This window comes from Nerophis ophidion, linkage group LG16 (genome assembly GCF_033978795.1).
Source record: "Nerophis ophidion isolate RoL-2023_Sa linkage group LG16, RoL_Noph_v1.0, whole genome shotgun sequence".
NCBI lineage: Eukaryota > Metazoa > Chordata > Actinopteri > Syngnathiformes > Syngnathidae > Nerophis > Nerophis ophidion.
This window is the reverse complement of record NC_084626.1, coordinates 36,751,793-36,769,365: the sequence shown is the minus strand read 5'-3', so window position 1 is coordinate 36,769,365 and position 17,573 is coordinate 36,751,793. Positions and strand designations below refer to the sequence as shown.

At 43.3% G+C, this 17,573-nt stretch overlaps 1 protein-coding gene across 2 annotated transcripts in view; it reads left to right on the top strand.

The window, feature by feature from the left end:
• LOC133535354 (retinoic acid receptor gamma-A-like) overlaps positions 1 to 17,573 on the top strand; it is a 111,580-nt gene that overhangs the window by 62,314 nt on the left and 31,693 nt on the right. Inside the window, exon 1 of one of the 2 annotated variants that reach the window (XM_061875125.1) lies at positions 24 to 300. The exons of the other annotated variant lie outside the window; for it this stretch is intronic. Within the exon in view, the coding sequence (XP_061731109.1) occupies positions 156 to 300 (145 nt within the window). The 5' untranslated portion in view covers positions 24 to 155. Of the gene's footprint in view, positions 1 to 23; positions 301 to 17,573 lie in introns of those variants that run through there. 2 annotated transcript variants of the gene reach the window in all.

Here is a 17,573-nt window from a genome sequence, read left to right as displayed (position 1 = left end):
CCTCCCTTCTGTGCTCATGCGGTTGCAGAGTGAGAGGCCCAGAGAGCCGGTGAGAGGGAAGTGAGATCAGTTACAGAGCTGAGGTACCAACAAGTGACCTGAGAGTAGCAGGAGGATTCAGGAGTGAGCAAGAGTTTGTGGCGTAGACCAGCAGCATGTTTGACTGCATGGAGGCCCTGGGGTTGGCCCCGCGACCCCGCTATGACGTGTCTGCTCAGGGCTCCTGCATGCTGGCCAAGGCCCCGCCGTTCTTCGCCAGCTTGGACCCCTTTGCCTGGGCGGGGACCGGCAGCCTCCAGTGTGAGTACACTCTGTGGTGCCAACTCATTCTGTCCATCACACATCGTGTGTGTGTGTGTGTGTGTGTGTGTGTGTGTGTGTGTGCACGATGTTATCAGTGCAGTCGCTCGTGTTATCACGGCACTCTCTCCACAGGAAAAGGCAGATTCCTCTGGATGTTCCGTGCCCGTTCTCACCCCGCCGTCCGTTTGTTTGTGTGCTTAGCGGGCGGGCTTTGTGAGCGCACGTTTATACATCATCGTGTTTGTTTTCCTTATGAATGACTTCACATGATTGACAGCTGCTTTCAACAATACAGGACCTGACCTGGCAGCTGTAGCGCAGAACACAATGTCCACACAGAAACAGCTTTGACAGATTGAAGACCGGTGGGCCTTCAAGTCGCATTGTTGCCATTTGGACACTCGTATGCGAATCGGATGATTTCCAGTGCCTTTGGCAGCGAGCAAACAATGCTAAGCTAATGCCAAAGCAGCTCTTTTTGTTATCATCACGGATGCCCATTGTCACGCTTTTGGCTCAGTGGTTTGTGGTTCCTTATCTACTTGGCATAAAGGCCTTTCTAAGTGCTACTGACCCAAATAGAAGTTTCTTTTTTTTTTTTTAAGTGCCTTCAAAATAACTGGTTTGGTTTCATAGCTAGAGTCCGTACCTGATCCTGTTTCAAATTTGACAATGATACAACAAAAATTGAGTATTGTCCACCTTTTTGGTTTTCTACAAGTAGGATCAGGAAAGGTGTATACAAGTCAGTCTTCACTAACTCCATGCAAATAAAGCTGATTGGCTTCCTGATACTTTACCTTGACTGTTTTGACATGATTGTTTATAAAAAAAAAAAAAATACTCTTCCAAAAATAGACAAGTTCAAGGCTTCGTTGCATAGGAGTAGGCAAAAGTCTACTCATGATTTAAGCTTGTGAAGTGAAGTGAATTATATTTTGTATAGCGCTTTTTCTCTAGTGACTCAAAGCGCTTTACATAGTGAAACCCAATATCTAAGTTATATTTAAACCAGTGTGGGTGGCACTGGGAGCAGGTGGGTAAGGTGTCTTGCCCAAGGACACAACGGCAGTGACTAGGATGGCGGAAGCGGGGATCGAACCTGCAACCCTCAAGTTGCTGACACGGCCACTCTACCAACCGAGCTATACCACCCCAGCTTGTTTTCACAATTAAATTGGTCATTTAAAGCTCCAGTCGTCCTTAAGATTTGATGTACAGTCAGTGTTTCCCACAGGTCAGTTATCTATTTGTGGTGGTATGGTCGGGTGGGTGGGGGTCGGGTGCTGGGGCGGAGGGGTTAGGGTGGGGGGATTGAGGCAGCGGCGATGACCAAGAAGAACGCAGAGTTGGAATATAATTACAACAATTTATGTACATATTTATATACATATTTATATAATATTTACATATTAATATAATATGTAACTACAAGCTACATTCACAGACAGAGTGTCATTGCTTTTATGAGCGGTCGAAAAAGTCAAAAGCCGAAAAAAAAAAAAAAAAAAAAAAAAAATTGTTGTTGTTATTATTATTATTATTTTTATTTTTTATTTTTTTGTGGCGGCCGTAATTCTTTCGTGGCGGGCCGCAACAAATAAATGAATGTGTGGGAAACCCTGACAGTTATCATAATATGTATTAGAAGAAAAAGCTGGGAGTTAATTAGCTATACTGTGCCAAAGCAGACGAAGAAAACAAGTCGCCAATCGGGTCAAGTAAGGAGGCGGTCAAAAAGTCAAAGTTTAAAGTTTAGGCATGTGAAATGTCAGCGGAAGTACGTGTTCCTTCAAATTCATTTTTGCGTCAAAATATCACTTGCGCATATTTTTTATGAAATATTGTAGCAAATTGTTTTAATGACAATCAGACTTTGTTATCCTATCAGCAATTGAGCAGTATCTATACATCCGTGGCAACACACAACACTGGAAATATGCCCCATTAAAACCCATTTGACCGGAACTCTCCAAAAATAACATATATTCTGTTGATAAATTATGTAAACCCACCTAAATAGAAAAAAAATAGGATCCAAACAAAATTTATTGAAAGCTCGGTACTGGCTGTTCCTCTAGCCTAAACCCCGCATTGAATTGCAAAACCAGGAGACAGACAATCAGGAGCGGCGAAACAAACTCGCTAGTTGGCCATAGTTAACATCCTCTTGTTAACTTGTTCGTTTTCCGAGCCACAACGTTGATGGGTTTCTACTTTGCTGCTAATCATATTTGGATGATTACAGTCTGAACACTGTTAGTTCCGAACCAGTTGTAGTTCTATAGCATTTGTTAGTAGCCAGCGAGAAAGTATATTTTTGACGTGACAAATGTAAACACCGGTCACAACACCAGAAGTATACTACCCGAGGGGGCGGGGCTATAGGATAGAGTTGCCAAATGGGAAACATTTTCTTAAGGAACGAGTTCTTTGCATACATGTTATATAATTTTACATAACATGCTGCCTCACAATACGAAGGTCCTGAGCAGTCCTGGGTTCAATCCCGGGCTCAGGATCTTTCTGTGTGGAGTTTGCATGTTCTCCCTGTGACTGCGTGGGTTACCTCCGGGTACTCCGGCTTCCTCCCACCTCCAAAGACATGCACCTGGGGATAAGTTGATTGGTAACACTAAATTGCCCCTAGTGCTTGAATGTGAGTGTGAATGTTGTCTGTCTATATGTGTTGGCCCTGCAATGAGGTTGCGACTTGTCCAAGGTGTACTCCGCCTTCTGCCCGAATGCAGCTGAGATAAGCTCCAGCAAACCCCCGCGACCCCAAAAAGGGACAAACGGTAGAAGATGGATGGATGGATGTTCAATGATAATTTTGTTAGTAAATTATCTGCTACAAAAACAAAAAAATATGGGTACATTATGTGGGACATGTAAGTGTCAAAAGGACAGCCAAACAGGTTTGTAGGTGAGAGTAAGTCTAAAGGTAAAATAATGTAGAAATGCACCAAATTGCAGGAAATGCTGTCTCGATTTTTTAAAAACTTGATTTGGGGCTTGCGTGGCAGCATTTTGTGCCAATAGAAATGATCCTCTTTTTTTCTCAATGGCTGCTCACAGGCCTGAAAGTTATTCTGTGGCTAATGCATCCATGCAAACCCAGTCTTCAGAATGGCAAGAGACTGAAGACTTCTACATTCTGCTTGGGCGTAAATACCAGGAAAGAAATATTTTTCTACCAGTGTCTAAAAAAAAGCCACTTTTGTGCAAAGACGGGAAATCCTGAAAAACAAAAATGGGACCAGCGGCTATAACCCTGTCGGTTTTCTATATTACATGAACATTATGATTGGTCAGAGACCGTTGGCTTGAATGATTGGTCAGAGACCGTTGGCTTGAAAACCACGAACAATCACTTCCTCCCGTTGTCTTCAATTATTGTTATCATGTATACAAATGTTGGTTTTGGTGAGCATATGACGCAAAACCAATTTTGTCGAGTTTTGATGTATGTATTTGGAATATGCTGATTAACATGTAATGGGAGTATTCAAACTGCTTGTCTTGAGGTCAATATCAACCTTTTAGGTAATATTGTAAACGTGGTGACTGGCTTTTCTTCTCATTTTGATGAGTCTATTTATCTCCAGTAATCATTTGGAGGGTCAGCCATCAGTGTTGCTTAATGATGACGGATGAGCTTGACAAACACCACAAACACAACAGCTGGGCCTGTTTCGACTCGCTTCTCCAGATGCCAGCCTGTAGGGTGTGCTCACACTCGGCCATCCGTCCCGTGCTTAACATCCAAAGCATGGCCTGTTTGGATAGTATGAGTGTTGTAATTTGTGCCCAGGCAAGGCACGCTTACCCTCTATTTGGCACAACGTGGGCCAGGGCACAACATTATAGCAAGCAAACGCAATGTAGCCAAGTCATACAATGAAAGGGAAGCGATCGCTTTTCGCCAGCTCTTAATTGTACCATACAGGTAGTGATTAGGAGGTAAGCAAGGACATGGCGTGTTTCTGTGCACACCTTTAATGTAGTAGAGCGATTATAATGTGATTGCTCCTCGCATGTTCTTAATGATAACCGACACATCATATAATACAAAGTAAGCACACAGATTCAAAATAATCCAGAAGTCAACCTCCGTGCCCACATTTGTCTATACCAGTGGCGTTAAACGTATGACCCTGGCCCACGACATGGGTTTGCTTAGTATAAAAATAGGCTGAAATTTTAGAATGTTTGAAAATAGTGTTCCAAATTTGTCCATTGGATGTCGCAATAGCAAATATTTGTATCCCCTGCCGCAAGCGTGCACATGACTTCAGAGGACCACGTGGACCCCGACTTAAACTAGTTGAAAAACTTATTCGGGTGTTACCATTTAGTGGTCAATTGTACGGAATATGTACTGAACTGTGCAATCTACTAATACAAGTTTCAATCAATCAATTAATCAATCAATCAATCAATCAATCAATCAGGGGGCAGAGCTATGTGCCATGTTAGGATAGAAGCAACAGTTCCGTGTTTGGACACTACGTACCTACGCTGCTTAACAGTAATAGTATACAAAATGTGGATTGCTACGTCCATGCCTTGATTGTCAAATATGTTGTTGGAAATGTAATCTGTAACATTTCTCCCGTCCAAAGGCAAAACCCAGTAACTCAATGTTGGTCAAAATTGAGCTGATAATAATCTTGGAGTTCCTAGGTGATATGCTTTACATTAGTGTATGCGATATTGTGATTAGTTCCGTAAGTAAGCTGTTACGCGCATGGCAGGACCTAGCAACTACCACATAACCGCGTAGATACAACAGAAAAACCTAGTATCTCAAGGGACCAATCGGAGCTTCTTTGTCAGTCGCCTTATTGTCTTTAATGAGACATTTGCACGAATGGGGGCCGACAGTCAACCTGATTATGTGATATTATGGCACGAGGGGATATTTGGAAGATTGGCTCAGGAAGTTGCAAGCACCTTCATTAAATGTATTGTTCTTGATTCTTCCCCTTGCATACTCTTTTGGCCAGATAACTGTAGAGGTCAAAATAAAAACTTGACGCCCAATGTGCAAACACAGAATGGGGCCCACCCGAGATTGTAATAAAATATCTGGAGAAAGGGCACACGTTCATGAGAGCAGATTCAATCCATGGCTCAAACGGCAAGAAAATGAAACCTCAAGAAAACATCTATACGTTTGATGACTTTGTAGATCTTTGTAAGACAGCATCAAGATAGATTGGTTTTCCTTTGTTTTCTCAAAATCAGGTAGAAGTGAGTTACTAGGTTTTGCCTTTGGACAGGAGATTTCTATCCCCCCAAAAATAATTTTGATAACCTGTACATCTCATATTGTACTTAAAACTGCAGACATATTTTCTGGGCGTACATAAACATGCTGAAATAATATGTATCCGCTTCGAATTTCATGTGTGATTAATGAAATAAGTCCTAATTCACAAGTTTTGTTGTAGATGTTGCTACAAATGAACAGAATAAACCACATTATGTCAGATGAAGAAAATGAGTAAATTACATTAAATAGCATCTTGTGATATGATTTCCATATTATTATTCATTTAATATATTCATGGATTAAAAATGAACAACAATTGGAGCAATTTAAAACTCTGCCCGACTCAATTCCACCTATTTGACTGGTGAACATTATCACATAATTTATTCAGAAAGCATAAATAGGGACAAATGAAGATGGCCCTAGTGTGTGAATGTTGTCTGTCTATCTGTGTTGACCCTGTGATGAGGTGGCGACTTGTACAGGGTGTACCCCGCCTACCGCCCAAATGCAGCTGAGATAGGCCCCCCGCAGTAGCACCAAAATGGATGGATGAAGATAGAATATTATTAACTGCAACGAGTAACTGTAAAAAACTATGATTTGTATATTTTCAGAATGTTCTTGGTCTATTTTTAAACTAAGAAAACAATTTGAAGTTGTCTTTATTTTTAATTTATCGTGCCATGATTTTACCAGTCCGGCACACATGGGAATAGATTTTTCTCCATGTGGCCCCTGAGCTAAAATTAGTTTGACACTCCTGGTCTATACAATTAAGTGGGTATAATTTCATTAATGCGATCACTTCTCTAATAAGTCATTAAATGTCAGCTGCCACATTCCACCGTTGTAAAAAATAAAAGTACTCAAAATAATAAACAAAGTCAGGGTAATTGTAGTCCATCCATCCATCCTTTTTCTACTGCTTGTCCCTTTCTAAAATGGCAAAATAGAACTGATGGCACGGGCAAAAGTGCAGTAGCGCCAATGCTCTTTGTGAGTATGCCTTGAAAGACACTTAGTCTACATTAATCATGTTCTTCTTTGTGTAGAAAAAAGATCTAAAGTTAGTATGATAATAATATTATCATGTTGAGCAACGTTCAACTAGCTCAGCTTTTTCCTCAGAAAAGCAAAACTGGTCACCCAGAAGCGTTTGGAGGTTTTTTCCTTCCTGGAATAACCTGTTAATCTATTTGAAGAAGCACACTGACTCACCTTAGGCCCATCCATCCATCCATCCATCCATCATCTTCCGCTTATCCGAGGTCGGGTCGCGGGGGCAACAGCCTAAGCAGGGAAACCCAGACTTCCCTCTCCCCAGCCACTTCGTCTACCTCTTCCCGGGGGATCCCGAGGCGTTCCCAGGCCAGCCGGGAGACATAGTCTCGCCAACGTGTCCTGGGTCTTCCCCGTGGCCTCCTACCGGTTGGACGTGCCCTAAACACCTCCCTAGGGAGGCGTTCGGGTGGCATCCTGGCCAGATGCCCGAACCACCTCATCTGGCTCCTCTCGATGTGAAGGAGCAGCGGCTTTACTTTGAGTTCCTCCCGGATGGCAGAGCTTCTCACCCTATCTCTAAGGGAGAGCCCCGCCACACGGCGGAGGAAACTCATTTCGGCCGCTTCTACCCGTGATCTTATCCTTTCGGTCATGACCCAAAGCTCATGACCATAGGTGAGGATGGGAACGTAGATCGATCGGTAAATTGAGAGCTTTGCCTTCCGGCTCAGCTCCTTCTTCACCACAACGGATCGGTACAACGTCCGCATTACTGAAGACGCCGCACCGATCCGCCTGTCGATCTCACGATCCACTCTTCCCTCACTCGTGAACAAGACTCCTAGGTACTTGAACTCCTCCACTTGGGGCAGGGTCTCCTCCCCAACCCGGAGATGGCATTCCACCCTTTTCCGGGCGAGAACCATGGACTCGGACTTGGAGGTGCTGATTCTCATTCTGGTCGCTTCACACTCGGCTGCGAACCGATCCAGCGAGAGCTGAAGATCCCGGTCAGATGAAGCCATCAGGACCACATCATCTGCAAAAATCAGAGACCTAATCCTGCGGTTACCAAACCGGAACCCCTCAACGCCTTGACTGCGCCTAGAAATTCTGTCCATAAAAGTTATGAACACAATCGGTGACAAAGGACAGCCTTGGCGGAGTCCAACCCTCACTGGAAATGTGTTCGACTTACTGCCGGCAATGCGGACCAAGCTCTGGCACTGATCGTCCAACGAGCGGACCGCCAAAATAAGACAGTCCGATACCCCATACTCTCTGAGCACTCCCCACAGGACTTCCCGAGGGACACGGTCGAATGCCTTCTCCAAGTCCACAAAGCACATGTAGACTGGTTGGGCAAACTCCCATGCACCCTCAAGAACCCTGCCGAGAGTATAGAGCTGGTCCACAGTTCCACGACCAGGACGAAAACCACACTGTCCCTCCTGAATCCGAGGTTCGACTATCCGGCGTAGCCTCCTCTCCAGTACACCTGAATAAACCTTACCGGGAAAGCTGAGGAGTGTGATCCCACGATAGTTGGAACACACCCTCCGGTCCCCCTTCTTAAAGAGAGGAACCACCACCCCGGTCTGCCAATCCAGAGGTACCGCCCCCGATGTCCACGCGATGCTGCAAAGTCTTGTCAACCAAGACAGCCCCACAGCATCCAGAGCCTTAAGGAACTCCGGGCGGATCTCGTCCACCCCTGGGGCCTTGCCACCGAGGAGCTTTTTAACTACCTCAGCGACCTCAGCCCCAGAAATAGGAGAGTCCACCACAGATTCCCCAGGCACTGCTTCCTCATAGGAAGACGTGTTGGTGGGATTGAGGAGGTATTCGAAGTATTCCTTCCACCTATCCACAACATCCGCAGTGGAAGTCAGCAGAACACCATCCGAACTCCATACACAGTGTTGATAGTGCACTGCTTCCCCTTCCTGAGGCGGAGGACGGTGGTCCAGAATCGCTTCGAAGCCGTCCGGAAGTCGTTTTCCATGGCTTCCCCGAACTCCTCCCATGTCCGAGTTTTTGCCTCCGCGACCGCTGAAGCTGCACACCGCTTGGCCTGTCAGTACCTGTCCACTGCCTCCGGAGTCCTATGAGCCAAAAGGACCCGATAGGACTCCTTCTTCAGCTTGACGGCATCCCTCACCGCTGGTGTCCACCAAGGGGTTTTAGGATTGCCGCCCCGACAGGTACCAACTACCTTGCGGCCACAGCTCCGATTTGCCGCCTCGACAATAGAGGTGCGGAACATGGTCCACTCGGACTCAATGTCCAGCACCTCCCTCGTGACATGTTCAAAGTTCTTCCGGAGGTGGGAATTGAAACTTTGTCTGACAGGAGACTCTGCCAGACGTTCGCAGCAGACCCTCACAATGCGTTTGGGCCTGCCAGGTCTGGCCGGCATCCTCCCCCACCATTGCAGCCAACTCACCACCATGTGGTGATCGGTAGAAAGCTCCGCCCCTCTCTTCACCCGAGTGTCCAAAACATAAGGCCGCAAATCCGATGACACAACTACAAAGTCGATCATGGAGCTGCGGCCTAGGGTGTCCTGGTGCCAAGTGCACATATGGACACCCTTATGTTTGAAAATGGTGTTTGTTATGGACAAACTGTGACGAGCACAAAAGTCCAATAACAAAACACCACTCGGGTTCAGATCCGGGCGGCCATTCTTCCCAATCACGCCTCTCCAGGTTTCACTGTCGTTGCCAACGGGAGCGTTGAAGTCTCCCAGTAGGACAAGGGAATCACCCTGGGGAGCACTTTCCAGTACTCCCTCGAGTGTTCCCAAAAAGGGTGGGTACTCTGAACTGCTGTTTGGTGCGTAAGCACAAACAGTCAGGACCCGTCCCCCCCACCCGAAGGCGGAGGGAGGCTACCCTTTCGTCCACCGGGTTGAACTCCAACGTACAGGCTTTGAGCTGGGGAGAAACAAGAATTGACACCCCAGCCCGTCGCCTCTCACTGCCGGCAACGCCAGAGTGGAAGAGGGTCCAATCCCTCTCGAGAGAAGTGGTTCCAGAGCCCTTGCTGTGCGTCGAAGGGAGTCCGACTATATCCAGCCGGAATTTCTCGACTTCGCGCACTAGCTCAGGCTCTTTCCCACCCAGTGACGTGACGTTCCACGTCTCAAGAGCTGGCTTCTGTAGCCGAGGATCGGACCGCCAAGTGCCCTGCCTTCGGCTGCCGGCCAGCTCACATTGCACCCGACCTCTATGGCCCCTGCTATGGGTGGTGAGCCCATTGGAGGGGTGACCCACGTTGCCTCTTCGGGCTGTGCCCGGCCGGGCCCTATGGGAACAGGCCCGGCCACCAGGCGCTCGCCATCGTGCCCCACCTCCGGGCCCGGCTCCAGAGGGGGGCCCCGGTGACCCGCGTCCGGGCGAGGGAAATCTGGGTCCATGCTTTTTCTTCTTCATAAAGGTCTTTGAGCTGCTCTTTGTCTGATCCCTCACCTAGAACCTGTTTGCCTTGGGAGACCCTACCAGGGCGCTTTATGCCCCCGGACAACATAGCTCCTAGGATCATTGGGACACGCAAACTACCACGATAAGGTTGCAGGGTACCTTAGGGATTCATGCCTTTTATATTTGAAATACTCCACTTTATTTCAGCCTCATTTGTGCTGCTTCTTACTATTTAATATTATTAAATATCAGATGTCATGATGCGACGCTTTATTATTCCTAAGTTATGTAAATTTGTATTTTTCTCGTACTTTCAGCAAGCTTCTCTTCTCTATTTCGGTGAAATTAAACTATTGAAATAATTTATTGATGTATCGTAGATGGAAAAACACTCATTCAAATTTTGAACAAAATAGCTTTTATATGACATAATTTAGTTATAAAACGTCTGAAAGAATTTGCTTGCAGACGTTTCTTTTCCAAGCTAAGGGAGGATTGACACAGTCTGATAGCTGTAAAAGATGACAAATTGGTATAAAAACGTTTTTTTTTTTTTTTTTTACAATTTATACAATATAACACATCAGTGACTGAAATAAATAACCTAGCAAAAGTTCAATGAAAATATGGTTGTACATTTTATCATATCTTTACGCATTCAGATATATTGTATTTTTACACATTTACAGTATTTTTTATACATTATGTATTATTAGATTTCTTTTTTGTACATACATTGTAATTTTACCATATTTTATGATTTTTTTGTATATAATATCTATTTTTTTTAACTTATTATATTTTTGCTGTATTGTATTATTATTTTATATGTCATTTCTACTCCACCGCTATTTTACATCTTATCGGCCCGTTTCAGGCAAAAACATACAATAATTACTTATTACCTGTAAATTACTTAAACAACTTCAGGCCTGCCTTAAAGTTTAAAATAGTTTACCAGTTTCATTATATAAATTATCCTTTATTATCATAAAAATAACTCCTCTCTGAGCTGCCACCTTACCGTAGTAGAGGAGTTTGCCTATCCCAATGATCCTAGGAGCTATGTTGTCCAGGCGTATTTCATGCCCCCTGGTAGGGTCTCCCAAGACAAACATGTCCTAGGTGAGGGATCAGACAAAGAGCAGCTCGAAGACTTCTATGAATATACAGCAAAGTGGGCTCAGATTTCCCTCGCCCGGACGCAGGTCACCGGGGCCCCGCTCTGGAGCCAGGCCCGGAGTTGGGGCACGATGGCGAGCGCCTGGTGGCCGGGCCTGTCCCCATGGGGTCATGACCGAAAGGACAAGATCATGGGTACAAGCGGCCGAAATGAGTTTCCTCCACCAAGTGGCAGGACTCTCCCTTAGAGATAGGGTGAGAAGCTCTGCCATCCAAGAGGAGCTCAAAGTAAAGCCGCTGCTCCTTCACATCGAGAGAAGCTAGATGAGGTGGTTCGGGCATCTGGTCTGGATGCCACCCGAACGCCTCCCGAGCGAGGTGTTTAGGGCATGTCCAACCGGTAGGAGGCCACGGGGAAGACCCAGGACACGTTGGGAAGACTATGTCTCCCGGCTGGCCTGGGAACGCCTCAGGATCCCCCGGGAAGAGCTGGACGAACTGGCTGGGGAGAGTGAAGTTTGGGCTTCCCTGCTTAGGCTGCTGCCCCCACGACCCGACCTCGGATAAGCGGAAGAAGATGGTTGGATGGATGGATGATAACAATTTTCCGTAAAGTAGTCTTAGAGTGGCACTTGGGTGGTCTTTAGTGTAGTTATGTGTATGTCAACAAAAATGATTTTATAGCAATAATATTTTACACCTTCACTGATTTACATTGAAAACACATTTTTAAGTAACTACTAAAATGTGTAAAAAAAAGAAGTTAGCTTTTAGAAATATTAATTTTCAGAAAAAATGTATGTGTAATGTTGTATGGAGATGTACTGAACATTATTCAAAAGTGTGTGTGTGCGCGCGCGCGTGTGTGTGTGTGTGTGTGTGTGTGTGTACACGTGTAAAGAACATCAGTGAGTATTAAAACATCTATCGCTGTTATTGTCGTTTACTTAATTACAACTGAGCAGCAAAACCCACACTTATTTTACTCTGGGGACGGCGTGGAGCAGTTGGGAGAGTGGCCGTGCCAGCAACCCGAGGGTTCCTTGTTTAATCCCCACCTTGTACCAACCTCGTCATGTCCGTTGTGTCCTTCAGCAAGACACTTCACCCTTGCTCCTGATGGGTGGTGGTTAGCGCCTTGCACGGCAGCTCCCTCCATCAATGTGTGAATGTGTGTGTGAATGGGTGAATGTGGAAATACTGTCAAAGCGCTTTGAGTACGTTGAAGGTAGAAAAGCCCTTTACAAGTACAACCCATTTACCATTTCTTCTGGTAATTCTATTGTCATGTCGTGTATTAAAAAAAATCTTCCATAATATTCTCCAACGTAACATTTTAATTCTTAAATTAAAATATTGACTTATTTGCGCTTCTGTATCTTTAATTTGTCTGCGTGTGGGTGTAAACAGTCCCCCCTCACTCTGGCTTGTGAATGTAATATTGTTAAGAGCGGCTTCATGATCCATCATGGAGACTGGCACATACGATCGTCTCATTAAAGAGCATACATGCAAGAAGGTTAGAGTTTCCTATCGCATAATTTATGTCAATCTGAATACCATCTAATAAAAGATGTTTACATGCATTTTCATGAAGCTGTTTTCAATCCAACTCATGTTTTTTTAGTGGATGTAAACATGCTGACTCCTTTATTTGCACCTTTCCAATAGCGCGTGGTACTAAGAGTGTGTGTGTGAGGCGAGCATGTGTGTGTCTAATATCTTCCTCACAGACACACACGACTCAGTTTACACGCAGCGTGTTGTGTAACCAGCAGCTTTTTAATGAAGCCATTAGAATTAGAAAAGACCTCAATTAAGAGATTAGCAGACATGTAAGAGAGGATGAAAGAGGAGGAGAGGGTTTAAATTTGGTTTTAGGATTAGCCCCACAACCCCCTGACACCCCTCCCTCTCATTGACTTCTTGTATGTCAGCGTTTCAGGCCTGGAGGGGGAACACTCCTCACTACTTCTTTCTCTAGCGGCATCTTTAAAGCTACTGCAACAATGCTCTCCAAAGTGATGTATTTAATTTATGAGTGTCTATGCCTTTTTAAAACTCCATCAGTACTGCAGACCAGGACCGTGCAAACCTTTTCCACCAAGGGTCCCATCCTGAAACATTGCAGGATGTTACTTGACACATTTTGTGCATTACCTTTCTGGAAAAATACTAATCTAATTAATGTAAGTCAATATATGCCAAGTATTTATTTGCATATTTGAGGATTTCCTATCAGAAAAGTATTTTTGTACAAACCCTGTTTCCATATGAGTTGTGAAATTGTGTTAGATGTAAATACAAACGGAATACAATGATTTGCAAATCTTTTTCAAGCAATATTCAGTTGAATGCACTACAAAGACAAGATATTTGATGTTCAAACTCATAAACTTTATTTTTTTTTTGCAAATAATAATTAACTTAGAATTTTATGGCTGCAACACGTGCCAAAGTAGTTGGGAGAGCGCATGTTCACCACTGTGTTACATCACCTTTTCTTTAAACAACACTCAATAAATGTTTGGGAACTGAGGAAACTAATTGTTGAAGTTTTAAAAGTGGAATTCTTTCCCATTTTTGTTTTATGTAGAGCTTGTCGTATTTTACGCTTCATAATGCGCCACACATTTTCGATGGGAGACAGGTACCCGCACTCTTTTACTACGAAACCACGCTGTTGAAATTAACAGGGGCCTTTATAATTACGTTGCTTGGATGACAACATATGTCGCTCCAAAACCTGTATGGACCTTTCAGCATTAATGGTGCCTTCACAGATGTGTAAGTTACCCATGCCTTGGGCACTAATGCACCCCCATACCATCACAGATGCTGGCTTTTGAACTTTGCGCTTATAACAATCCGAATGGTTATTTTCCTCTTTGTTCCGGAGGACACCACGGCTACAGTTTCTAAATATAATTTGAAATGTGGACTCGTCAGACCACAGAACACCTTTCCACTTTGCATCAGTCCATCTTAGATGAGCTTGGGCCCAGCAAAGCCAGTGGCGTTCCTTGGTGTTGTTGATAAATTGGTTTTGCTTTGCATAGCAGAGTTTTAATTTGCACTTACAGATGTAGCAACCAACTGTTGTTACTGAAAATGGTTTTATGAGGTGTTCCTGAGCCGATGTGGTGATATCCTTTACACACTGATGTCTGTTTTTGATGCAGTACCGCCTGAGGGATCAAAGGTCCGTGATATCATTGCTTACGTGCAGTGATTTCTCCAGATTCTCTGGACCTTTTGATGATTTTACGGACTGTAAATGGTAAAATCCCTACATTCCTTGCAATAGCTTGTTGAGAAATGTTGTTCTAAAACTGTTCAACAATTTTCTTACAAATTGGTGACCCTCGCCCCATACTTGTTTGTGAATTACTTAGTATGTCATGGAAGCTGCTTTTATACCCAATCATGGCACCCACCTGTTCCCAATTAGCCCGCACACCTGTGGGATGTTCCAAATAAGAGTTTGATGAGAATTTCTCAACTTTATCATTATTTATTGCCACCTTTCCCAACTTCTTTGTCACGTGTTGCTAGCATCAAATTCTAAAGTTAATGATTATTTGCAAAAAAAAAAAGTTTATCAGGTTGAACATCAAATATGCTGTCTTTGTAGCATATTCAACTGAATATGGCTTGAAAATGATTTGCAAATCATTGTAATCCGTTTATATTTACATCTAACACTATTTCCCAACTCATATGGAAACGGGGTTTGTACATTTTAGCTGCGAAAACTCATCTCCTTCACCTAATGTCAGTAATAAATGTGATAATACAGCATAAAGTGAATACAATAAGTGAGTAAGTGCCTTTAATAAGTGTCTAAGCATAACAAAGTGTTAAAAAAATAACTTTTATGGATGTCAATTGTATCTATAAATTCATGGCTTGTCATTTGTGATTTGAACTGGACTCAGGATTTTATTATTTTACTTTTGATTTGACCGAGTACTAGTAGTAGCAGTGAGAACAGCCAGCTGTATTTTGGACCACCATGCTGTAGACTCTCCATAATGTGGTTTGCTGCTCAGTTTTTCACGTCCCTGATCTTAAAGTGGCGATGGTAAGATAAGTTTGAGATAAGATAAAGTAGTTTGAATGACAAACAATATAGGATAAAACGTGTTAAAATAAGCAATGCCTTTGGTTATGCACTAATGCTGTAAGTACTTTCAATATTTTAAATACAACATGTCATTTAAATGCCTTGTTTTCTTCACTATTTAGTTTTGTTGAATTTTTTTTGACAAAATATCACACCTTTAGGGAAAAAAAACTGTCTTAATGGTGTAAATAGGAGGGGAGGATTGCAAACTGTAACATTTCACTTGTAGAAATACTTCAAAACGAATACAATTAGGATTAGGGACATTTCCTATTTCACTTATTTGAAGAAGTACTTCTTCAATTTTAATACATACCACTTTAGATAAACACATTGGTAGCAGACAAAGCCTGGTGAGGAAAAATACCTTGTTGACTAAAAAAAAAGTATTTCCATATATTTTCTCATAAGGCCACATGATTTTGCAATCCCTTGTGGGAGGGTGGGTAGACATCCTTGTTGAATAAAGGCTTTATTTACAATATGAAAACAAGCAAAAAACTGGATTAAAATGGATATTACAAAATACAATTTAAAAATAAACAAGAGACCATACCGAGAGACAAACTGTACCCTATGTCAAAGGCTCGCTGCTGGGAAAAATAAAAATAAAAACTGGTTGAATTGACTCATATGAGCTACGAGCATGTCCAATTGACGCTAAACTTGTCTATATTTCGTTTACGTAGTCCGTTTTAATACCAGTTAAAATTTTCAGAATGCAAACACATTGTCATCTCTTTCATCTCCCTTGGCCTTGTTTTATAAGCAGGTTTCCCAGAAAAAACAAGTCCATTGTTACCTGCAAATACTTTGATCAGTGTGATACCTCTCTGAAAAAAATACTCATTCATACCCATGCTTTTTTTTTTTTAATAATGTACGTTGTTTGTTGCCCGTAGCTAGCTTGGTTAACACTAACAGCCTACTAAATGCTGCGTGTGTAACTGAGTAAAACATGCTTTGATTCAAACTTACTAGTCTGTAGAAGCAGGGAACACACCAAGATGTACCAGGTGATTGGGTTAAAAGTCATGTCTGATCTTCTCATGGCTGTTATACTCTTTATCAGCTTCATAACCCGACTTCCTTTGGCTTTTCATTCACAGGGGAAGTGAGAAAGATCTCACCAAAAACGTGATCATGACGATGACTGTGGCTATTAATAATGCCGCACATTCGTGCGATGTTTTGAACTTCTTAAAGAAAAAGAAAAAAACTTAAGCACCGAGTCTTGTATTCAGCAAGACCCACAATGCAATGCGCTTCCACGTCACACTTTCAAGCCCTATAAGCCAGTCATACTGTATGTAGTGGTACTGCACCCCCTAAGTACTTCCCCTCCTTTGTCAATATTGGAAGAGATGGATAAAAACCTGAATCCTTTCCATGCACAGAGAGATGTGGTGATAATAACATTTCATATTACGGTTACTGTGACCAAAATGATCACAGTTATCATTATTAGCTCGGTATTGTTGAATATGCTCAGAAAGTACTTTTACACACACTGCAATATATTAACCAAGATTTTTTTTTTTACTTTAATGTGTCTTGTATTCATGTTAGCATTCAAACTGGATAGCGATTAGCGCACTAGCGGCTTACAGGAAATGAGAAGTCACGGTTTTACGATTGATAAAATTCAAAATGGTAATACTAACCTACTGGAATTTTAGCGCTGTTTACCATTGTACAGGTAATTGTCGCATCCTTACATGCACACGTGCATTGTAGCTGATGTGCATTTAGCGCCTCGCGGGATCAAAATAATACCTGACACAATTCACACTCGTAGGCAGCACGGTGGTGGAGGGGTTTGTGCGTCTGTCTCACAATACAAAGGTACCGATTAGTAGTCCTGGGTTCAATCTCGGGCTCAGGAGCTTTCTGTGTGGAGTTTGCATGTCCTCCCTGTGACTGCGTGGGTACCCTATGGGTGCTCCGGCTTCCTCCCATCCCCAAAGACATGCACCTGGGGATAGGTTGATTGGCAACACTAAATTGGCCCTAGTGTGTGAATGTGAGTGTGAATGTTGTCTGTCTATATGTGTTGGCCCTGCGATGAGGTGGCGACTTGTCCGGTGTGTACCCCGCCTCCCGCCCGAATGCAGCTGAGATAGGCACCAGTGCCCCCCGTGACCCCAAAGGGAATAAGCAGTAGAAAATGAATGGATGGATGGACAATTCACACTCTTATCAGGCAATCGCCCCTCACAAAGTCTCTACAATAACCAACACAATTCAAAGTAAAAATATAATACAAAAACTTAAAATGATCTAAAATACAAACCCAAAGAACACCTGTGTCTGC